Source organism: Bolinopsis microptera, chromosome 4, assembly GCF_026151205.1.
Source record: "Bolinopsis microptera isolate Bmic1 chromosome 4, MBARI_Bmic_1.0, whole genome shotgun sequence".
Taxonomy (NCBI): Eukaryota; Metazoa; Ctenophora; class Tentaculata; order Lobata; family Bolinopsidae; genus Bolinopsis; species Bolinopsis microptera.
The window spans coordinates 12,963,630-12,988,463 of NC_087075.1; the positions used below are offsets into that span (position 1 = coordinate 12,963,630).

Genomic DNA, 24,834 nt, shown 5'->3' on the forward strand with positions numbered 1-24,834 from the left:
GCTCAACCGTTTCGGGATAAGTAGTCAGTAAGCTGAAGTTTGGGATAAGTAAGCTCTAAAACTGAACAATGTTCCAAATTAACCATTTTGATTTGACCCGCCTTATTCAATACTAGTCGACTCCCAGTCGGGTCGGTGGACTTACTGTGGTTACAGTGAACACTCGTGTTACCGTGAAAATCTTACTTATGAACTACATTTTAACGAATGGATAACGGGTGTCAGTGGAGGATACTGCAATGTCCTGTTATGTACACGATAATTGCTATCCAGTAGACGGTTGTAGCGAATAAATTGTAAATCAATGATTTATTAATTTATTGGGTGATAGATCTGGCTGAAGCCCAACTCGGATGTACCGCAGAGGCCTGCTGTTCCAATATTTAGTAAACTGAAGAGATATTTTTGATGTAGCCTTTGTAACATTGTAAAAGGCACAAATTTAAAGTAACCAACCAAAGAACTAAATTACACGTGTCTAGAAAAAAGATATGCTCATATTTAAGACATTTTCCTTGGAATAATATTCAGGATGGACAAAGAAACTTGCGAATTATAATTAAGCCAAATGTCAATTCTAATTGAAGCAACTGTTAATGTTGAATCACTGCATTCTTTGCGGTCTGCAGAATTTCTGAACTTTGCTAACGGAAAGTTGAGTTATAATTACAGGCGTAGGTATATTTAAACATTTAATCCTACTTTATTAACACAATAATAAAATATGGCGATTACATACATTTTTAGGTATAATAGAACGACGACCAGCTACAAGGGAATAATGTTCAATATATCACACAAGCTGCAGAGTTCATTTAAATAATTTAACTTAGTTTTAATTAACATATAAACAAGTTAAAAGGCTGAGAAGCTTTAAATATTTAACCAATATTTTACTTTTATATTTCGATATTTACAAAGTATCGTGTCCTTAGTTCTTTTAAATAACCACACCCTGACCAAACGAACTAAGCAGCTATTAAACGAAACTGAAGTAACTATTTGGTGGAAACAGATGAGTCACTTGACACCTAGAAGTTCCCTTGTTTAACAAACATTGTTCCCATTGTTACACTGAACAGTTATAGTACTAGATATCTCGTGATCTCGAGGGGGTGGGGGCCGCGGGTGTGTGGGAGGGGGTGTGGGCCAGGGGGTGGGAGAGGGGGATGGGGGCCGGGGTCCAGTTATCACTTAAAACCTGGCATTAGGTCCGTAAGTAATTATTGAGTTGCCAAATATATTGAATTCCCTGGCCCCAAACTTAGGCTAAAGAACATGGTTATTATTAGAAGGTTCTACACCAGCAACATATAGACTATAGAGGATTGTTGCTAAGCAACATAATATCAATGTTTCCAGATCCATTCAAGTGTGTTTCGCACCTGCTTGTTAAAGGCTTGTTGCTAAGGCTTGTTGCTAAGTTATAGAAAACGGAGTTTCTTAGTATTTAGTGTATGCTGGTCAAGCTCTAGTCACGAAGCACGAACGGCAGGGCGTACCGAAAGGTAGAAATGAAACGAGTATATTAAAAAGGATAATTAATTAAATGGAAAAGTAATACAAAGTGAACTTCAACAGATAAAACTTCCAAGTGTTCGCTCCAAACAATTGACGTGACTAATAGATCACACGACGTGTCTAATCACAAATGGTAGTGCTCAGTAAGACTGGCTACCGTCAATTCGAATCCCTTAAAATGATTAAGGGGCAACTAAGAAGTGAGCTCTCCACATCCGGCTCTCCGGGTATGCTCCCAAAACTTACGTCACGCCACAACGCGTGTCGGCCTAACGCAGCCAGCCTGCACTAGCGTCTAGACACTGTCTAGACGCTGAGCACTCCACTGACAGTCATCCTGTGGTCGCGAGGACCAACCACAGGCCTGGCTGTAAGTCAGGTGCAAAGTGAGCGGACGGCTCGTTACAGACAGTTAGTCTGACAGTAGTTCTGCCAGCCAACCGACTTACACTCAAAATGTGTAACTCCCAAATACGAACATATAAAAACATTGGTTATTATATAATACCCGGAAACACATACTAAATTCTACGTCCCGTAAACGTTATACTAAAACTAAGATATCTCTAAAATACCATATATATTTATACTAATATACCATATAATATTACAACAAAGTAACATATCAACACATTGCTGTCATGTGTGAGACAAATATTATTATAGAGGAGAAACAACTACAGACTATAAGCACATAGCTAATTATCCTTTGTACAGATATAATAGGGCCCTACGCAGATCTTTTATCCAACGCGAAACCCATCATATTGTGTAGCGATTAAATTCCTAATGTTGGAGACCAAGATGGGCTAATAAGCTAGTAGTAGTATAGTGAAAATGACGTGAAGTATTTATCTCTTAACAATAGCATACACTATATAATAAAAGTATACTTATTACTTATATCCCCCCGGCCCCAATGACGCATGTTTTTGTGGGTACTGAGTTGAACGAGGGCACTTAAACAATTAACACCTTATATTTATGTAGATAATTATGTAGATAATTATGTAAATAATTATTTTCATGAGTTTAAGTTATATTGCAAGCAGACTCCTGACCACACCAAGCCAAAATGAAATATATTAGGTTTACAGAGAATGCCAAACTTGGAATTTAAGATATTCCCTACAAGACTGACTTAAGACTGTACAGACTAGTGCATACTGCATGTCTCAGAAAAAACAGATTGCTAGATAAAAAACCAGCACCTAGTTCCCCAAAAGAAATGCCTTAGAAGATTGATCACAAAACGCTCTCAGAAAAAACCGGTGCCGTTTTATACACGGCGCCGCCGGTGACGAAAACTAAACCGGCATGCACACCTGTAATACAGCTGCATAATCGTGGTCATTAATGAATTTAGGGGCTCAGGCATGGGGTAAGAAAATAATTCATGAATCCTGGTCTCATACACGTACATAGGCTTATTGACCGGTTCCCCAATGTCAGCTTCTCTAATTTCACACGGTGCTTCAAGCTTGCGTGTTAATTACTTGATTATAAAATGATAATTACTAGAATTCATCTGGATACATAATTATAAATTGGTCGTCCTGCTAGCCGCCTATTATCCTCTGTATAAAAAGGGTAATTACGCTGGATAATTATGATGATAATTATGATGATAATTTAAATTAGGGTCGCGCTTGCTAATGCTCAATGACTTGCTTTGACGGTACGTGAATAATGAATATGGGTCTTACCTGAGAGATCCACATTCCACATACATATTATTCTTACTGCAGATATTGTGTTGTGAAACATGGGGATTCGCATGGACATGTGACCCACACAGTGACCCACACAGTGACCCACACAGTGACCCACACAGTGACCCACACAGTGACCCACACAGTGACCCACACAGTGACCCACACAGTGACCCTTACAGTGACCCACACAGTGACTCACACAGTGACCCACACAGTGACCCACGCAGTGACCCACACAGTGACCCACACAGTGACCCACACAGTGACTCACACAGTGACCCACACAGTGACCCACACAGTGACCCTTACAGTGACCCACACAGTGACCCACACAGTGACCCACACAGTGACCCACACAGTGACCCACACAGTGACCCTCACAGTGACCCACACAGTGACCCACGCAGTGACCCACACAGTGACCCTCACAGTGACCCACACAGTGACCCACACAGTGACCCACACAGTGACCCAAATAATACTATTACCTTCCTCCCTGTGACCACGGGCTTTCTAGTATATATATATATAATATATATATATATATATAAGTTATAACTACTACTAGTTAGTTAGTCTAATAATAAGCGAGTTAAAAGCACAGGTGGGTGTCTGAATTATTGCATAAATACTTTTACCTAATATAAGGGTTAAACATATAAATAGATTTAGACTACAAGTGGATAAGATTGAGACTACACGAGAAAGGGATAATGAACAAAAAGAAACAAAGGATGTCACTAGTCAAATTATTCCATTACTCAACTCAACAAAATATAAACTTAACAACAAATGTATGCACTGCACTATTAATAACTAAATAGCTGCGACCAAAATGTAAATAGAAGATAGTACTCAAAGGATTTTTTTAATATAAAAAATGTCACCAGACAAATTCATTCGATAACTCAACTCAACAATAAGCACACATAGATAGTGGGGGAGAGTACTATTCATCAGGTGTGTAATATCGGGGGCCAAAATATAGATCACTAAATATTGCAATCAGATAATTAAAGTGAGTGTAATTTCTGTTTATATAAATTGAATCGAATTGAATATATAATGAATAAACATACATTATACATACTATGTGCTTAGTTTATGATACGAAAACGAATTTTCCTAATGGTTTAGTTTCAATTACACCACATGAAACGTTAGAAAAGTGCACTGTTTAAAACCAGAGAAAGATATCATTTATATTATGAAGGAGTATATTGCCGTCGAGTGAAGAGGATACCTGGACACAAGTGTATGTTTAATAAATATACTCCTTCATAATATACATTGTTTATAATGGTAGATTCCAATTTATAAAACAGTAAAGCAGTAAACATGATTTCTAACCGCTAAAGATCTGCTGTATCAATTATCAAACTATCAAAATAAGATCTGAACCAATTAAAACTGCATAGAGTAATGTCCCAAAGTTATACTATGCCATGTGTTACATACTAAACTAATGCTACACTCCTTATAAGGTGGTCACGCGGTGTTGTAATATTATAAGTGTAAAAAGAGCAGGTGATGTTTAATGTATTAGTTAGAGTGCCAATTCGGAGCCAGTTTTTTATCTAAATGCAGATTACGAAGTAGCAAGTGTTGTTAAACTTCTTCTTTGTACTGCTTAAATCATCCTCAAATTCTATCTGGTTATTTACGTTCCACCTAACTAGAGAGCTGGAGTTTTTTTACTGGCACTAAAATTGGAGGCAGTAAGGGACGGACAGTAACGGGGGAGGGGTCTAAAATAGCTAAAATTAGAGGCAGTAAGGGACGGCCAGTAACGGGGGAGAGGTCTAAAAGTCGGCGTGGCGTGAAAGGAAATAGAAAGAGTATGAAGCCAGTCGGGGTTGATTTTGAACTTTAGGAGATCCAAATTGTCCAACGACAATGTTAGGAATTTGATTTTTCTTAAATATAATTGTAAAAACCACCAAATATAATTGTAAAAACCACACTTATTACATCATTATTTCATGCACGCACGTACGCCACAATTTTTGTGGGCCTGGAAATTCAAACCTAAATTTTGACAAAATTATGTTCCACGCCGCCGAACGCCGCCACGCCGGGCCATTTTGGGCACGCCGCCGCCGGTTGGCGAAAAATGAACCGGCGTGCATCACTGCGTTGTATGACCCGCCGCGCACGAAGTGCGCGGCTCCCCCTGTATTGTCGAAGACGATACTATTATATAGTGAACCGACAGTGGGGGTCACCACGTGATACAAGGAGTAATGGGGGAGGGGTCTAAAATAGCTAAAATTGGAGGCAGTAAGGGACGGCCAGTAACGGGGGAGGGGTCTAAAAGAGCTAAAATTGGAGGCAGTTAGGGACGGACAGTAACGGGGGAGGGGTCTAAAATAGCTAAAATTGGAGGCAGTAAGGGACGGCCAGTAACGGGGGAGGGGTCTAAAATAACTAAAATTGGAGGCAGTAAGGGACGGACAGTAACGGGGGAGGGGTCTAAAATAGCTAAAATTGGAGGCAGTAAGGGACGGACAGTAACGGGGGAGGGGTCTAAAATAGCTAAAATTGGAGGCAGTAAGGGACGGCCAGTAACGGGGGAGGGGTCTAAAATTGGAGGCAGTAAGGGACGGACAGTAACGGGGGAGGGGTCTAAAATAACTAAAATTGGAGGCAGTAAGGGACGACCAGAAACGGGGATCGGTCTAAAATAACTAAAATTGGAGGCAGTAAGGGACGGGAGTAACGGGGGAGGGGTCTAAAATAGCTAAAATTGGAGGCAGTAAGGGACGGACAGTAACGGGGGAGGGGTCTAAAATAGCTAACATTGGAGGCAGTAAGGGACGGACAGTAACGGGGGAGGGGTCTAAAATTGGATGCAGTAAGGGACGGACAGTAATTACGGGGGAGGGGTCTTAAATAACTAAAATTGGAGGCAGTAAGGGACGGACAATAACGGGGGAGGGGTCTAAAATAGCTAAAATTAGAGGCAGTAAGGGACGGCCAGTAACGGGGGAGAGGTCTAAAATTGGATGCAGTAAGGGACGGACAGTAACGGGGGAGGGGTCTAAAATAACTAAAATTGGAGGCAGTAAGGGACGACCAGTAACGGGGGAGGGGTCTAAAATAACTAAAATTGGAGGCAGTAAGGGACGGGAGTAACGGGGGAGGGGTCTAAAATAGCTAAAATTGGAGGCAGTAAGGGACGGCCAGTAACGGGGGAGGGGTCTAAAATAGCTAAAATTGGAGGCAGTAAGGGACGGACAGTAACGGGGGAGGGGTCTAAAATAGCTAAAATTGGAGGCAGTAAGGGACGGCCAGTAACGGGGGAGGGGTCTAAAATAACTAAAATTGGAGGCAGTAAGGGACGGACAGTAACGGGGGAGGGGTCTAAAATAGCTAAAATTGGAGGCAGTAAGGGACGGACAGTAACGGGGGAGGGGTCTAAAATAGCTAAAATTGGAGGCAGTGAGGGACGGCCAGTAACGGGGGAGGGGTCTAAAATTGGAGGCAGTAAGGGACGGACAGTAACGGGGGAGGGGTCTAAAATAACTAAAATTGGAGGCGGTGAACGGACCGAATCACTACATGACTGAATCCCTAACGGACTGAATCACTACCAATCACTATTGGTAGGGATTGAGGTATATTTTAGGACTGAATATACCTCAACTGAATCACTACCGCTAATATCTAAACCTAACCACTTTGATGTGATCCCTACTGAACTTTGCAATAAAGGCATAATTGTTCGTATTTCATTAGTTAATTATTTTATTTTTTGTTAATTATTATTAGATTTTTCGTGATAATTGACTATGCAGAAATTTGGTCAAAGAATAATAGATAATATACTGATACAGTAATTTAAATCACACAATAATAAGTAAACATTAAAGCATTAACCCAAAATCTTAGATCCAACAGCTTTCAGAAACTCGGTAACATCCCCAAAGTTATCATAATCATCAACAATACGTTGCATCTCCAGGTCAAACTTCTCCCACTTTGCTGCTCTCTTGAAGGGTCTTCTGGTGAGGATGTTGGTGATCTTCATGTCTGTCAAAGCCTGCTCCCTCTTGATGCACTCTAAGAACTTCCAGATGGAAGGGTTGTGACAGTTGACCAAGGAGGCGAAGCCGCTGTTCCAACCCTCTGCGATGTTGCTGGAGCGAGGTAGTAACATCTGGGACGCTTCGTGGTGATTCCAGGAGTCGTGCCTGAAGAGAGGAGGGGTGGAGGTGGTTCCGATCCATGTCGACTCAAAGTATCTTGCGAAGGCAGTCATCTCAGCAGGAAGAGAAGGTTTGAGAAGCCGCCACGCCTGGTCCACATCACTGCAGTACCAAGGAGGATAGATCTTCTGGTGTTGGCTTCGAAGGATAGTCCAGCGACAGAGTCTGCAACAATCTGCTTAGTTGAGTTCTCAGTAGTAGCTGCAAGGGTCTTCATTTTAGACTTGGAGCGGTGGGCTGCAATTTCTGCTGGTTGAGATTCGTGGTCATGAGGGGTAGCAGAACAGAAGGTGTCCTGGACAAGGATCAGGCGGGACTTGCACTTGTTGCACTTCCAGTAGGTCTTGTCTTCCCTCTTTCTGTTAAGGTGGTAGAGGTGACCATCGTAGAGGACGTTGTGGCTGCCTTTCTTTCTGCCAGGAATAAACTCGATGGATGAGGAAGACATAGTGGTACAAGATAAACACAGGCGTTGCGGGTTTATTTATTATTCCCGCTAGCTGATTGAGATACCGAGCATGTGAAGGACGGTTCACATCACTGTATTGTCGTATAGCAGGTCATTATGGATGACTTGATCCGAACCAGTTCTCGTTAGGGCTCCTCGTTGCGTACGTAAGTCTGTGGATCACATGTCTGACAGGCCCCATAGCAAGCACTCCATGAGAGCACCGGCTCAGATCACGTCATGATATTAGACTAGTGAACTAAGATCAACTGGTAGGGATTGAGGTATATTTCAGGACTGAATCACTACCGGACTGAATCACTACCAGTAGTGATATTTGGGTGGTAGTGATTCCGTCCGGTAGGGATTCAGTCCTACAATCGTAAGGGACGACCAGTAACGGGGGAGGGGTCTAAAATAACTAAAATTGGAGGCAGTAAGGGACGGAAGTAACGGGGGAGGGGTCTAAAATAGCTAAAATTGGAGGCAGTAAGGGACGGACAGTAACGGGGGAGGGGTCTAAAATAGCTAAAATTGGAGGCAGTAAGGGACGGACAGTAACGGGGGAGGGGTCTAAAATAGCTAAAATTGGAGGCAGTAAGGGACGGACAGTAATTACGGGGGAGGGGTCTTAAATAACTAAAATTGGAGGCAGTAAGGGACGGACAGTAACGGGGGAGGGGTCTAAAATAACTAAAATTGGAGGCAGTAAGGGACGGGAGTAACGGGGGAGGGGTCTAAAATAGCTAAAATTGGAGGCAGTAAGGGACGGACAGTAACGGGGTAGGGGTCTAAAATAACTAAAATTTGAGGCAGTAAGGGACGGACAGTAATGGGGGAGGGGTCTAAAATTGGATGCAGTAAGGGACGGGTCTAAAATAACTAAAATTGGAGGCAGTAAGGGACGGAAGTAACGGGGGAGGGGTCTAAAATAGCTAAAATTGGAGGCAGTAAGGGACGGACAGTAACGGGGGAGGGGTCTAAAATAGCTAAAATTGGAGGCAGTAAGGGACGGACAGTAACGGGGGAGGGGTCTAAAATTGGATACAGTAAGGGACGACCAGTAACGGGGGAGGGGTCTAAAATAACTAAAATTGGAGGCAGTAAGGGACGGGAGTAACGGGGGAGGGGTCTAAAATAGCTAAAATTGGAGGCAGTAAGGGACGGACAGTAACGGGGGAGGGGTCTAAAATAGCTAAAATTGGAGGCAGTAAGGGACGGACAGTAATTACGGGGGAGGGGTCTTAAATAACTAAAATTGGAGGCAGTAAGGGACGGACAGTAACGGGGGAGGGGTCTAAAATAACTAAAATTGGAGGCAGTAAGGGACGGGAGTAACGGGGGAGGGGTCTAAAATAGCTAAAATTGGAGGCAGTAAGGGACGGACAGTAACGGGGTAGGGGTCTAAAATAACTAAAATTTGAGGCAGTAAGGGACGGACAGTAATGGGGGAGGGGTCTAAAATTGGATGCAGTAAGGGACGGGTCTAAAATAACTAAAATTGGAGGCAGTAAGGGACGGACAGTAACGGGGGAGGGGTCTAAAATAACTAAAATTGGAGGCATTAAGGGACGGGAGTAACGGGGGAGGGGTCTAAAATAGCTAAAATTGGAGGCAGTAAGGGACGGTCAGTAACGGGGGAGGGGTCTAAAATTGGAGGCAGTAAGGGACGGACAGTAACGGGGGAGGGGAGGGGTCTAAAATAGCTAAAATTGGAGGCAGTAAGGGACGGGCATTAACTGGGGAGGGGTCTAAAATAGCTAAAACGTGGCTTATGTAACTAATTTCGGCAAATATTGGCTACACGTTGGTGACAGTAACAAACTCGATTGCAAAAGGCTACCAGTAAGTGGAAACTTAAGCAGCAAACTACAACAAATTAACATTGGTAAATTTATGAAGGAGCACATTGGCGGCTTCTAAATAAAGTAAGTTTCTGACAGGTCTGTTTTCACACAGTTTAATAAAATGTTTCCTGGTGGAAAGATTAACTAGTAATTTGCCAGTATTATATATGCTGTGTGCAGAGGGAAGTCAAAACACTGCGCAAACTTTTTTTTAGCATATTGCATATTAAATTTGAGAATTGTAACTGTGCAGGTGTAACTATGGTAACTAGTAGTGTAACTATGGTTACTATTTATTGTAACTGTGCAGATAGCATACTGTTACTACTTATCAGAGGATTCTGTCGCAAAAATATGAAAAGTTGATTGTTACGCCCCTTTACTCGTATTGACAACCATGCTATAAACCCCGGTTTTGAAAAATGTAGTTGTGTAACACAACAAGAAAATTGAGAATAATCTTGTGCGAGGGTAGGGACCCAGATGTCGTTTCTAACCCGAATAAACTTTAAGGAGGCTTCTCATCAGTAGCCGCACCTCCTTACTCGGTTTCTGAACTGGAATTCTATGGGCTTCCAGACGGCCAGACCGAGTATTACCACCCCATCCTTCTAGAGTTCATCACAAGTAGCACCCACCTTGAAGATCTTTGACACCCAGACACACCCCATTGGCGAACAAACTTTGGATATAATCTTACATGCTCCCGAAGGAATCCCTGGTTTATGGTCTTTCTCATCGTCACCAGCACTTTCACTAGAGTGACCAGCCCTTTCACTGGAGTCATCAGCCCAATCACTGAAGTATACAGAAGTATAGTTGTGTAACACAACAAGAAAATTGAGAATAATCTTGTGCGAGGGTAGGGACCCAGATGTCGTTTCTAACCCAAATAAACTTTAAGGAGGCTTCTCATCAGTAGCCGCACCTCCTTACTCGGTTTCTGAACTGGAGTTCTATGGGCTTCCAGACGGCCAGACCGAGTATTACCACCCCATCCTTCTAGAGTTCATCACAAGTAGCACCCACCTTGAAGATCTTTGACTTCCAGACACACCCCATTGGCGAACAAACTTTGGATATAATCTTACATGTTCCCGAAGGAATCCCTGGTAGCATACTCTCACAAGTAATTTGCGGGGAGAAATCAAACTTCAAACATTACTAAGACTCTAAGAGTAACAGGTGTTATTGAAGGTCACAATTCGCTTATGTAGATAAAATATCAGAAGGAACTGTTTACATCTAGAATTTTTAGAACGCATAAGAAGTTAGCATATATGAAATCTAATATGCCAAATGGTTACGCCACTGGTTACCACTGGTTACCACTAATAAACACTGGTTACCACTGGTTACCACTGCACTGGTTACCACTGGTTACCACTGGTAACGCACTGGTAACGCACTGGTAACGCACTGGTAACGCCACTGATTTCTCACTGCGGGGACACAAAAGGTGACCAAACTGTAGAAAGTTTATACTGTATAATGCAGAGGAGCTGTTGACTCATAATCGAGCCTACCACTGCAGTGCACTGCAACCAGGTGGGACATTATAGAATTAGTTTGGGGTTCATGAAGCTGTTCGTCTGAGAGACAGTGGTCACGTGACTATGACGTCACCAGAGCTGTGGGAGAGGGAGGTGTCAGTTTACAGTCACATAATTAACTATTACAGTTGGGGTGTTTGGGGACATGGCATGAGTACAAACCGGCCTATTTCCGTAATGCTATTGTATTTACAGCACTTGAAGGTCTCTTGATATAGTTGTTCCAGGTGCTCGGTCAGGGTAACCAGGGTAACCTTCAGGCTCTGATCTGATTGGAGGAAGAATAGAAGCTTGAGCTTCTTCACAAATATTTAGATCATAATATATGTATAACAACTTGTTATTAACAGGTGTAATTACTAATTAGGCATAGACCTAATTGGAAATTTTCCTGAGGGATGACGCAGAAAGTGAGGGGAACAAAAGTGAAAAAATAACTATACATTCTACACCGAACATTCGGCTACACTTTAATGGTTCTTCGTGCCTTTCTGAAAAGACTTAAAATAGCCTGCACTTTGCTTATTTCATTGTTTACTTTGAAGTTCAATTAACTTTCACATCAAATTTTCGTTTGAGTAAATTTGAAACACAAATCTCACGTTTTAACTATAAAATCAATGTTATTAACGAACTTGGCAGATAATCAATTATATGTTGAAAAGAAATGGCTTTAGTTGAACATAATATGGGAAGTGTTTTTGAGTTGTTCATTTATCATAGGTTGGTTGCTGTAGGTGAGTGTATCATAAGTTTACAAAAGATTTTACGTCTTTGATAGCATGCACTAATAAAAAAAAGGAATTTTTCATAAGTTTTTCCAATTTCCGACTCTAGCAATACCCTGAATGACTGCTCTTTGCCTCGGCCATATTAATTGTAAACTAATTGCTTCTTAATTGCGTCGTTATCTTGGGTAAATTTCTATTGATCCCGTTTGATGCGACAAGGAAAAGGCTCTTATCAGGAAAGGAATTATTCAACGTTTCAATGTGACAACATCGTATAATCGTATTCATGACCGTGTAACTATGGTAACTAGTAGTGTAACTATGGTAACATCGTATTCACGCCACGGAGGACTGGGATTTAGCTGATAGTAAAGTCCATCTTTTTCCTTTAATCCTGATCTCAATAGACCGACTGGAGCTCCAGGTTCTGTACTGCGGCATCCTCGTGAGATACAGACAGGGGTTTAGTGAAGAGTTGAGGAGGGGGAGGAGGAACACTGTGATCAGATGCGCGTAATATTTGAAACCCTCGTTACCTGCGGTTAATTGGTTAAACTGGAGATGATTGATTATTATTAATCACACATAGTGTTAGTTAATGATTCTTATAATGATACTGGTTAACTTAGCCTTGGAAAGCTACTTTATGGCGTAATTTTTATTGGGTTCGGTTAGACCGGTCGAGAAACACAATTTAGTTATTTGTTTGAAAAACTCTCCTAGGTTTATTTACTAAATATGAAAGCTGTGTAACTATGGTAACTACAGAATAGTCTTAACAATAATCGAATAATACTTTAATTTATTGAAAACAGGTTGTAAGGCATATCATCCAATAAGGTATATCAAAAGTTAAAAAATGTAAATAAACAGTACCTCTGACGTTTCTCTGCACATCCGGATGGAATAGAGATGTGAAGTAGATGAGTTGAATACAGAAACATGGCAGATTACAGATAAGGAATGTTGCAGTGAAGAGAGCCACTGTGACGGTTGCGAACCTAGAATTTTTGTAAATGAGCAAAGAAAAGCACTTTACCAACAAGTTGCAACAACTTATAGTTGCAACTATGGTTTCTAATAGTGTAACTATAGTAACTAGTAGTGTAACTATGGTAACTAGTAGTGTAACTATGGTAACTAGTAGTGTAACTGTGGTAACTATTTGTGTAACTATGGTAACTAATTTGTGTAACCACTAACTATGGTAACTATTTGTGTAACTATGGTAACTATTTGTGTAACTACTAAATATGGTAACTATTTGGGTAACTATGGTAACTATTTGTGTAACTATGGTCGAACCTCAACTCTGTATCATCCTTCAACATCTTCCTCCGGCCCTCCATCTGTTTGAAAAGCAGCACTGTAGCAACAATAAAACTAACAAGAACGAGAATTGACGGGACAATCAGCTCTAGCTTCAGAAGAATCGTGTAAAACCTGAAGAATTCCGCCACGGTTACACCACGCACCATCAATACTCCCTACAATGTCCAGTACTTATCTTATATAGTAATATTTTTGAATAGCTTTAGAATTTAAAATTTTATAGTTATCCGGCATCTTTAGAAAAATTAATTTAAAATTAATTAATTGTTTAAAACCTGCCCGGTCCATGGTTTTGTGCGCCTGCTGGTTCAAACATTTCACAGAAAGTATCCTCTTTTCTATACCTCATCTCCAACAAGCCAGTTGCAAGATAAATAATATCGATGATAAGGATAAAAGCACTGTAAACCCCTAGTGATAAAATCACAGCACTTCTTTTCACTCGGTGTACTGGGAAAGTCATTCCCATTGTCCTAGTCACACTGATGAGAAGAACCAGGAAGATTGAAATCCTGAGAAGGTAGTAAAACAGGACAGTCCAGATGAGACAGAAGGCTCCGTTACCAAACATCACAGGAACACGGGAACTGAAGAGAAAAGATAATTTTATTGTTTATCACCAATTTATCAGACAATGAATATACATCTGAATAAATAATATTCAATTAAATTTTGAAGCTTAATGGTTATATACTATTATAATTAATTAATAATTAATTAATATAATGGTAGTATACTATTATAATTAATTAATTAATAATTAATTAATATAATGGTAATATACCATTATATTAATTAATTAACTAATAATTAATTAATGTAATGGTAATATACTATTATAAACCTGAAGAGTGTGACAATGACAGGGATTGATATGAGGGAGGAGGTGATGTCGATGATGCTCATAAAGCTGTACATGAGGGAATGTATTGACTTCTTCTTCTTCTCCATGAAGTACGCCATCGACCAGGTGTTGCCTAAGAGAAAATGTGGTTGCTATGGTAACACAGGGGGTTGCTATGGTACGAAGAATAAAAAGTTGTTACTAAGACCAAGATACTAAGTACTCCCTATATTCAGATCTTGTTCAGTTGATATAGAGGATATACATGCTAAGGCATTTTGCTTATAAAATAGAGCTGATTAAAGGATGTTATTAAAATAACTTTAAATAGGTATAACTTCTATAACTTATATTAATTCCAAAATATCCTACAATTCACCTGTCAGAGCGACGACACACATCACAATCACCAAGCACCCCAAAGCAACATCAGCCGGCCCACTAAACCCATCTCCAGTTATCATAGTTTCCACCATGTTCTCCGGACCCTCCTCACTCAGGGTAGTGTTGTTAACCATCACTGTCTTAGACATCTTAGTACTCAGCATCTCAGTGCTCGTTATTGTATCAATGTCGTAGATATTACCAGGATTGATGAATAACCCAGGCTCTGGTGCAGGAGTATTCGCGAATAGGATTATTTTGTCTGGAGGTTTATACGAAGCAGAGCTTGTTGGTGATGTGAAACTGTGTGTTGTTGTTAGCTGCTCGCTTGTAGCTGTGGTAACTAGTAGTGTAACTATGGTAACTAGTAGCTGCTCGCTTGTAGCCATGTTGCTGCTAGGGTGTTATAATGTTAGTTACAAAATAAATACAAATTATTTTAATACTTTCAACGCTACTATATAATAAATAATTTGAGGCACTAATGATTTAGTTTTACGAAGATTTCAAGCCTTACGTTGCTTGTGTGTTTCCCTTCGTGTCCAAAAGCATTATAAATACAAATTAGATGTGATCCACCAACTCCACATACAATATCATGTGTAACCATGGTTACTAACTCCACATACGATATCATGTGTAACCATGGTTACTAACTCCACATACGATATCTTGTGTAACCATGGTTACTAACTCCACGTACGATATCATGACGTGCAACCATGGTTACTAACTTCACGTACTACTTTTAGTAATCCCATTGTTCCAAATAAAAGAACTGATATCTATTTAACCCAAAACAGTTCACCGTAAACAACTGTGTAAAACAACAAAAAACGATACATTACAAATTCACGAAACAAAAAGTGTACGCCTCAACAGTCCGTCGCACGGCAAGTTATTACTACGCACTAACAGTACCACACAGCAAACGAAACACATATTGTAACGTATCGTGACACATAGATTGGGCGACATCTGTCCGACAGCGACATCTGTCCGAAAGCTGAATTAGGGATTTCGGACAGATGTCGCTGTCGGACAGGAGTCGTTTTTGGCGACATCTGTCCGAAATTTGGATCATATTGTAATTTCGGTTCACATTCGTATTTGAATTTCACAAGCTCACAGGTAATCTCGTGACGTTCTAAAGCTGATGTGATCGCTTAAGATCTGATCCATCGATACGTGATCGACTAGTTGAGAACAGGATCGTGCTAGCCGTACCCTAACAAGCTGTCGATCACATCACAGGACATGAGTACATATAGGACAGCAGTATGTAGATCACTTATCGCAATCCACAATGACAACCAATCTTCAGTTTATCCCTGGACGCAAACAAGGCTCGGACAACCCTGTCCTAAATGGCTTCAGATACGTCTTCGACAAGCGAAGAGACGACACCTCCTACTGGAAATGTTCGGATTTCCGAAAGGGTTGCAGAGCCCGCATCCGTACCGTGGACAAACAACTGATCACTCTTACTCCTGACCACACTCACCAACCACCAATCCTAACTTCGCTCCCTACATGTGGAATCAACACGAAGCTGCACAGATGAGGATTCCTCGCTCATCCAACATCGCAGAAGGTTGGCATCACGGATTCCATTCAATGCTGTCCTGCTCGAAGCCCACAATTTGGAAGTTCCTTGATTGCCTTAAAGCAGAACAAGCCCTTACAGACGTGAAGAAAACCAAGAGAGACGGGCGGGAACTACCTGAGCCACGTGCACCCAAATGGATCCGTTATGATCGACAACTTCAGAGAATTGTAGATGATTACGACAACTACAGCAACCCTATGGATTTCCTTAAAGCTATCGGAAATTTGACTATGCTTTAGATTTGATTCTGTGATATTGTATTATATTGAATTAATTTATAACATTCAAATAACATTGAAACTATTGTTCAATTTATCGACATCAAATGAAAATAAACTGTGGTAGTAAACTATGGCTCAGATCATATCTCAAATTGGACATGTTACGTATACAATTTAGCAAGTAACAGTTTAGATCATGTCTCTAATTGGAAATGTGTCGTATTGAAATCAGGTCACAATTTCGGACAGATTGTTGTCGTTTTTTTCTGGTACCCTGATTCGGACAGATGTCGCTGTCGGACAGATGTCGCTGTCGGACAGGAGTCGTGTTACCGACACATATTGTAACGTATCGCAACCTTATCCAGTGTAAAACCTTACAATCTCCCGACAGCTAGTTTAGGAAATTAGTGTGACATATTCTCAGATAGTTTGAAGTGTGATACTAGTAACAACTACCTGACTAACTGTAACAATATAGTGCATATTAGTGTGATACTAGTAACAACTACCTGACTAACTGTAACAATATAGTGCATATTATGTAGTATTATTGATATATTATATACAGGGTGGGCCAAAAGTCAGTGTGCAAACGTTGGCCTTAATAGCTCAGTCACTGAGTGCCCAATTGAAATATATATATATGTATGTTGTTAAAGTTGTGCGTTCAATGCGAGGGAGAAACCCATTGGGAAATATTTATAATACTTTTTTAACCCATGTTTAAATCCTCAAGTCATCTAGAATAGACCTTAGTTGTAAATGACTTCATTTATCCTAAATATGCATTGATTCCTTCCTTTCTCCCAGTTAAATGAATAAATCAAGGCTAGCGTGTGAAAACTCTACTAACGACTGTAACATGTGTAACCATGGTTACTATCTCTACTGACACTGTAACATGTGTAACCATGGTTACTATCTCTACTGACACTGTAACATGTGTAACCATGGTTACTATCTCTACTGACGACTGTAAAATGTGTAACCATGGTTACTATCTCTACTGACACTGTAACATGTGTAACCATGGCCATGGTTACTATCTCTACTGACGTGGTTACTGACATGGTTACTATCTCTACTGACGACTGTAACATGTGTATTACCATGGTTACTATCTCTTCTGACGACTGTAACATGTGTAACCAAGGTTACTATCTCTACTGACGACTGTAACATATGTAACCATGGTTACTATCTCTACTGACGACTGTAACATGTGTAACCAAGGTTACTATCTCTACTGACGACTGTAACATGTGTAACCATGGTTACTATCTCTACTGACGACTGTAACATATGTAACCAAGGTTACTATCTCTACTGACGACTGTAACATATGTAACCATGGTTACTATCTCTACTGACGACTGTAACATGTGTAACCAAGGTTACTATCTCTACTGACGACTGTAACATGTGTAACCAAGGTTTCTATCTCTACTGACGACTGTAACATATGTAACCATGGTTACTATCTCTACTGACGACTGTAACATGTGTAACCAAGGTTACTATCTCTACTGACTACTGTGACAACTATAAATTATGAAACGGTAAACTGATCAAATCAACCAAGAGTTGACTGAAATGAGTCACTAGATCTGCGTGTCAAAATTATATTCCTAAGACTTCTCCTGCTTCTCTCTCATCACTTTTCAGCTGTAGAAAGGAATGCTATGACACAAATAAAATATCATGGCTCATAATAATAAATCAAACACTGTAATAAAGGGAATAAATGTAAAATATGCTGTATATTTATGCGCCGTCTAGACTCTAGAGCTTACGATAAGAAGCATTGTTAGTTATAAACGCCACAAAAACTACAGTTGGAAAGAACACTGAACTATATTATGGTGTCTAGGAGCTTCCAAATTCTTCCTCTACAAATTAAACATTGTAGAATACGTGATGTGAACGAAAGGGAGAAAATTAGCAACAAGCCTTTGAAGTACAAACTTGTATCGAAATTTAAGAGGGAGGAATTGAGAAGTAGTAAAGTTAAGAATCTGTTATAATTATCTGCAATATTTCGTGTAACTACTTCGTTACTACATACATTGTGATATTGTTAAGAATGGTAAAGTATGAAATGTGGCGTTTGCATGCAACAAGCTTACTGTACTGTTATGGCAGCATTAAGATGTTGTAGACTGTAGTATTATTAAGGTTAAACTAAGGTTAGTTACCCCGTGTTAGTTAGTTATTACACAACTTAACAAATACCCGTGCTAGTTTATGACAACTCGCGCAGCATAGGTATTAGGTAAGCCATAGAAAGTATTTTAACATTTACAATCTCTCACTGTTAAAAATGAACATGATAACCAAACTGGGACAACTTGTTTTATTAAAAACTATGCTTGGTGTAGCTCGTTGGGATAGTATAGGAATTCTGGTTCCTATAGTTGGGAATGAGGTAGTTGTCTGTTCACAGATCGCCCTCTAAACTTACAAGGAAATATTTCCTGTAGATCCTTGGTATATAAGCAACATTTGACAGAGGCATCTTGTGGAGTGAGCTATGTGCCCATCCTTGGAGAACCCGGTGGATGTCCTTGCTGTACGGCAGTGTTAAATAAGGAACTGAAACCAAGGGGCTCCGTTCAGGCCCTTCACACTTTGTTTCTGTCTAGTTCGAATGTACCGTCACAACAGTGACTTTAATATAGTAACAATACGTCCCTACAGGTGTTACAAATATTTTCCTGTCAAATTTAAAGTCCCAAATTTGTTAATAATATGGCATCAGATGGTCATATCTTCACAATTTATTGATATGGATATTGTATATCTGGTTACTATGGTTACTGCTGTGGAGGTTAACCATATTTGTTTTGACACGTGGTATTAATCCTTGATTTTGTTGGTAACAACAACAACAGTAACCATAGTAACCAACAACAACAGTAACCATAGTAACCAACAACAACAGTAACCATAGTAACCAACAACAACAGTAACCATAGTAACCAACAACAACAGTAACCATAGTAACCAGATATATTCCTCATTTAAAGACATATCTTCCGTACTCTAAGAAGTGTTGCAAATAGTGGATTGTTCATTAATCATTATATCTTAGATAAGTTCAAAGAAAGTGCTGGAAGGAATTATAATTACCGTGATAAACGTCTATTGATCGAAACTGGAGAGTGTGGTCTACCACAAACGTGTATATCTCGATTATATCTGTACAGTTGTTTAAAAATCTCAACGTTGTCTTAAACAACCTCAACAATTTCAAGCATTCAGGAACGTGGCAAATATGTAACATAATAGTGGCAAATATGTAACATAATAGTAACTTATGTTATAACTGCAGTTATCTAACAAGGTATGTGCTAAAAACAAGGATATAAGACTGGCCTGGCCTCAATATGTGTCAACAACAACAGTAACCATAGTAACAACATGTGTAACCATAGTAACAACATGTGTCAAATTTCGGTTTCTTGGACACGGATTTGTTAAAGAAGAAGAGGAGGGTTGGTTAGCTAATAAAGTTAAGTACGGGTAAGTCGTACAGTAAAATACTGATAAGACTTTACCTGTAATTACATGTTCTGAGTGACTTCATCAAATGAGACTAGCGCGGTCTAACTTTAAGTAACTCAACAAGTCTTGAAATGAAGATGATCACTCTGCATCAGCCTGGAACAACAAATTTAACAAGTTAGCAAACAAGCCTGTTCTGGAATCAACGTTTCCATAGCAACCTCCCATGAATGCGGGTGTAAATTGTTTAAATGTTAAAACTATCGCGTTAACAGCCTTACCTGTGCTTACTGCCACAATATGTCAAGAAACTATTTACCCTGATTTCAGGGTCTCTTCAAAGTTTAAAGACCTTGCCAATTGTTTACTTAGATTTCGTTCTAATTTGTATTAGAGCGTTGAGCCATTCTGTCACCATGACACTACCAATACACCATGTACATTGTACAATCTATTAACGTTTTATAGAAACAGCAATAAAACATATCTCTAACTTGACACTTGTAAAATGTAAATGCAAATCAAATCGGCTTTGAATCTTGTCTCAGCTGGCATCTTGGCGAGTTGGCATGTTAAAACTAATAGTTCCCTGATATTATCCGCTATTTCTCCCGCCCCTTTGACGTGAATTCCATTTAAGAAGCAAAAGAAACAATCTTTGGTGAAGCACTATGTATTATATAATAAAACATTCCACGTAAAGGAGAATGTTAAATTGTCGTTGTTTATTTAAGACATAGCTCTCATAGTACTAAGTAACTTATCTATACTTTATTGTAGCATAATAAATACTTCGTCATGAAATATGTTCGTTACTCGAGAATTTGTCTCCTCCTCGATTTGGCCCGGTGTTTAACTTAGTTCGATACTTCATGGCTCAAAATTCCAAGTTTCAGTCACGAATTATTGTGATTTCGCGAAGCCAGATAATGTAAAAACATAAAAATATCGCGTAGCAATTCTCGTTTTGATTACTCAATTGTGAATACCCTCAAAACAGTATATAAAACATATTTCATACTGTGTCTCAAATGTCAAAATCTACAAAACAGTTAACTTAAAACTTGTTCTTTATCCTCGTAATGCGAGTTGAAAAATTCCGGGCACCACTGGTTTTGGCAGGTTGCATTTATATCTTTTTAATTATAAAATGTAAAATAACTATTTCTTAACAACAACACCACGTCAGGTAAGACGTTGTGTGCTCGAGCAGTAGCAAACAGGACAGATGCGTGCTTCATCAGAGTAATCGGCTCCGAGCTTGTACAGAAGTGAGTTTAACCTTCGTCACTGCGCAATGCACGTGCATTTAAACTTGGAAACTTGTCATTCCCACCGGTTCAAATTCTTGTCAATTTTAATAATCTGTGAATGCTGATTATTGTGTATTCAGGTACGTTGGAGAGGGCGCTAGGATGGTACGTGAGATATTTGAGATGGCCCGGACAAAGAAAGCTTGTCTTATCTTCTTCGATGAGATCGACGCTGTTGGAGGTGGGTAAACTATACAATTTATTTTGTTATTTAAAAAATGTTTTTGGTTTATTTACCAACAGTATAGTATAGGACATATTTTGATAAATTTTATTTTTTTATAAATATTTGAAGTATTTTGGTATTTAGCCGAACAGTGGCGGAGTGGAAGACATTTTGCAGTGTTAAATTTTAGTTTACTGACCAGACACTGACGTTGTCTACTGCTTTTTGGTATTTTAAATATTCTGTCAAATAACATAATATAGATATATATTTACGTACCTTAATATTTTGTTAAATAACATTTATATTTACATAACTTAACATTTCGTAAAATAACTATTTGGTTTATTTAGGAGCTCGATTTGATGACGGTGCCGGCGGTGACAATGAGGTACAGAGAACTATGCTGGAGCTTATCAACCAGCTTGACGGTTTCGACCCTAGAGGTAAAGTTTTGGAAGGGATTAAAATCTATTGTTGTCCTTGAGAAATGAGATAGGATAGGGTCTCTGTGTAAACCTTGCGACACTAAAATCGCAAATATCCAAGGAGCTGTTTTATTAATTTTAACGACCTATTCTCGATTACAACCGAAGAACTGAACATAAACAATTGTCCAGGAAACATCAAAGTGTTGATGGCCACAAACAGACCAGACACACTGGATCCAGCCCTCACTAGACCAGGTCGACTGGACAGGAGAGTGGAGTTTGGCTTGCCTGACTTGGAGGGACGAGCTCACATCTTTAAGATACACGCCAGATCTATGAGCTGTGAGCGTGATATCAGGTGAGAACTGACCAGACAAATTAAATTCCCCAGTAGACAAGACATTTTATCAATTAAAAATAATCGTGGATATTTGAGCAAAAATTAGGCACCAGAGGATCTTTTTCCTCATTATGTTATGAAAGTATAAGCGTTAGTTCAAGGCGGTGTAAGGAAAATAAGCACTAAACAGTTCATTACTGCCATGAAATTGTGTTGTCGACTAAACCGCGTCAGAATTATCTTTTTTACAGTGTAACCGATACACGTGTTGTAATATTCCCAATATTGTAACGCAGCGAGCCTGTTGTAACACCTGTTGTAACACAGCGAGCCTGTTGTAACGCCTGTTGTAACGCCTGTTGTAACGCAGCGAGCCTGTTGTAACGCCTGTTGTAACGCAGCGAGACTTAACGCGGTTTAGATGTAAATTAAAAGTCAACTTGCGCTGACAACGGCCAACTTTGAAGTTTTGAACTGATAACAAGGCTGCGCCTGTAGAAGTGATTATTTTATTAGTAAATAACTTACTTATAACATTAACTTTGAAAGTTTGATCCGATAGTGGCGCCGCGTAATTACACTTACAGTATGAGTAAGCGATTAACTAAGTAAGCAATTAACTAAGTGAGCGATTAACTAAGTAAGCGATTAACTAATTAACTTAGCAGGTTTGAGCTGTTAACCAGGCTGTGTAAATAAATAAGTAATTTAAGTTAAATTACCGACTAATTAACTAATAAACTTTTAACTAATTAACTAATTAACTTTGCAGGTTTGAGCTGTTAACCAGGCTGTGTAAATAAATAAGTAATTTAAGTTAAATTACCGACTAATTAACTAATTAACTAATTAACTTTGCAGGTTTGAGCTGTTAGCCAGGCTGTGTCCGAACTGTACCGGTGCGGAGGTAAGGAGCGTGTGTACGGAGGCTGGCATGTTCGCTATCAGGTCCAGGAGAAAGGTTAGACATTTATCATTATGTTTATTCTAATAGTCTTACCTTGAACCAATCTATGAGGATTTATTTGAGAGTAAACATAATTTGACATAAATATGGCAATTTTACTGATAATCTCAAATTTTTCATACTTTACACAACCTCAGGTTGCGACCGAGAAAGATTTCAGAGACGCAGTGGACAAGGTCATCAAATCCTACGCTAAATTCTCCTCCACTCCTAAATACATGACATACAATTAAGGAATGAGGATTGATTGGTTTATAATTAATTATAATTAATTATATTTAAGAGATATCATATTTGATGGGACCACTTGCACTTTATATATATACGAGAGAGCTTTCTAGTAGTATTTGTTAATGTAACTGGTTTACAATGTCTAGTTGGTCAGCTTCTTGTCCCTTGAACCAACAGTATAGAATAGTGTGACCTTATTAATTGCTCGACATTTTAGATCTTTTTTTGAGGAGTTTTAGAAGATGTCACGTGTCATTATGACCTGGTTCTAGAGTTACAACATGTGATTTGTATTAATTTGATACTAAATGCAATACCTGTTGGCTCTGCCGTTTGGATATTAATTGTTTAGTTTGTCTAAGCCAGAGCTCTTTTGAATGAAAATAATTGTGTTATCCACAGAATCCAGACCATTTTGAGAAGAAAAAGCTTTGAAAGTGAAGTTTCGGACCTTATCAGCTTGCTGATCATCTTCAACCAGCCTTTGGCCTTGTATCACGTCGTGACCCCCACGGTCGTTTCACTAACTGTATCGTTCTTACGATACAGGGGGAGCCGTGCACTCGTGCGCGGCGGGTCATATACAACGTATATGACAACTTAGGCCTTGGGGTCGTTTGCATATTACGGTATCACTTTTTGGCCTATTTTTACCCCCGCCTCATCCCCATGCCCCCTCTTTTACTTTATCAGTTTTAACTATTGTGTTAAAATTACATTAGCGTAATCATTTAGTAACTACCTTCCTCCCCCTCGGTGATTACGTAATATTATGTGAACGACCCCTTTCTACTAAACTGAGCTAGAAATACACAAAATTTGGAACAAATACAAATGTAATTACTGCTGTACGGTATCTACATATTACCTAGTTATAGTAGACTGATGCTCAAACTGTCTGAGCTACTGACCAGTTCATTCTCATCAACGATTAAAAGGCAGGTTTAACACGCTAATTCTAAATTGTGTAACGGGTACAAAATTAGTACGACTGTAGAGTGCAGTCGATTGCAGAGTGTAGCCTTAAATCATAATTATCAGTGTTATACTGTTATATAATTATATATAGTGTTATGCGGCCGAGGATGACATGGTGGATCGTTCCTCTATAAGTCCATTCAAATGATATGTGAATTTTAGGACAATTATGATTAGCTCCAGTTACTTTAGAATTTGGTACATTTCCATGCAGCAATTCATAATCATGACGTATGATGTGACTATAATGGTCAGGACAATATATTGTATAACTATATGAGACACAGGGCGTGCCAGGTAAGAGACAAGAGAACAGAGAAACAACATCTTTATGCGACGCGAGCATACTTAGGACGGGGGTACACTTGTTAGTTGTTCTACACTTGTCCACACTTGTTTACAGTTTACACCATACATAAAAAGGCAAAAGTACAAAATAGCCTTAAAAAGCCAAAAAAGTGACATTTTTGTTCTTACCAAAGCTACCC

The 24,834-nt window shown here is 39.4% G+C and overlaps 2 protein-coding genes across 2 annotated transcripts in view; one reads left to right on the plus strand and one right to left on the minus strand.

Annotated features, from left to right (window-relative positions):
* Positions 1–23,706, plus strand: part of LOC134813915 (26S proteasome regulatory subunit 7) — a 36,833-nt gene extending 13,127 nt beyond the window's left edge. The window contains exons 7-12 of the mRNA XM_063821847.1: positions 21,110–21,191; positions 21,314–21,414; positions 21,753–21,845; positions 22,020–22,188; positions 23,032–23,131; positions 23,275–23,706. Of these exons, the coding sequence (XP_063677917.1) occupies positions 21,110–21,191; positions 21,314–21,414; positions 21,753–21,845; positions 22,020–22,188; positions 23,032–23,131; positions 23,275–23,370 (641 nt within the window). The 3' untranslated portion in view covers positions 23,371–23,706. The remainder of the gene's footprint in view (positions 1–21,109; positions 21,192–21,313; positions 21,415–21,752; positions 21,846–22,019; positions 22,189–23,031; positions 23,132–23,274) is intronic.
* LOC134814275 (P2Y purinoceptor 8-like) lies at positions 11,893–14,975 on the minus strand. Its single transcript, XM_063822358.1, has 6 exons — positions 14,579–14,975; positions 14,200–14,332; positions 13,631–13,942; positions 13,329–13,466; positions 12,900–13,024; positions 11,893–12,559 (listed from the first exon to the last, which is right to left on the minus strand). The coding sequence occupies exons 1-6, from the start codon at positions 14,970–14,972 to the stop codon at positions 12,360–12,362; spliced, it is 1,302 nt and encodes a 433-aa protein (XP_063678428.1). The 5' UTR covers positions 14,973–14,975; the 3' UTR covers positions 11,893–12,359.
* Positions 23,707–24,834: the final 1,128 nt, after the last annotated feature.

Coding starts and splice junctions, on each gene's coding strand:
- LOC134814275 (XM_063822358.1), bottom strand. CDS start 14,972: ATGGCTACAAGCGAGCAGCTACTAGTTACCATAGTTACACTACTAGTT. Junction 14,333..14,578: donor GTGTGTCGTCGCTCTGACAG/GTGAATTGTAGG, acceptor ATTTTCTCTTAG/GCAACACCTGGTCGATGGCG. Junction 13,467..13,630: donor CAAAACCATGGACCGGGCAG/GTTTTAAACAAT, acceptor GGAATTCTTCAG/GTTTTACACGATTCTTCTGA.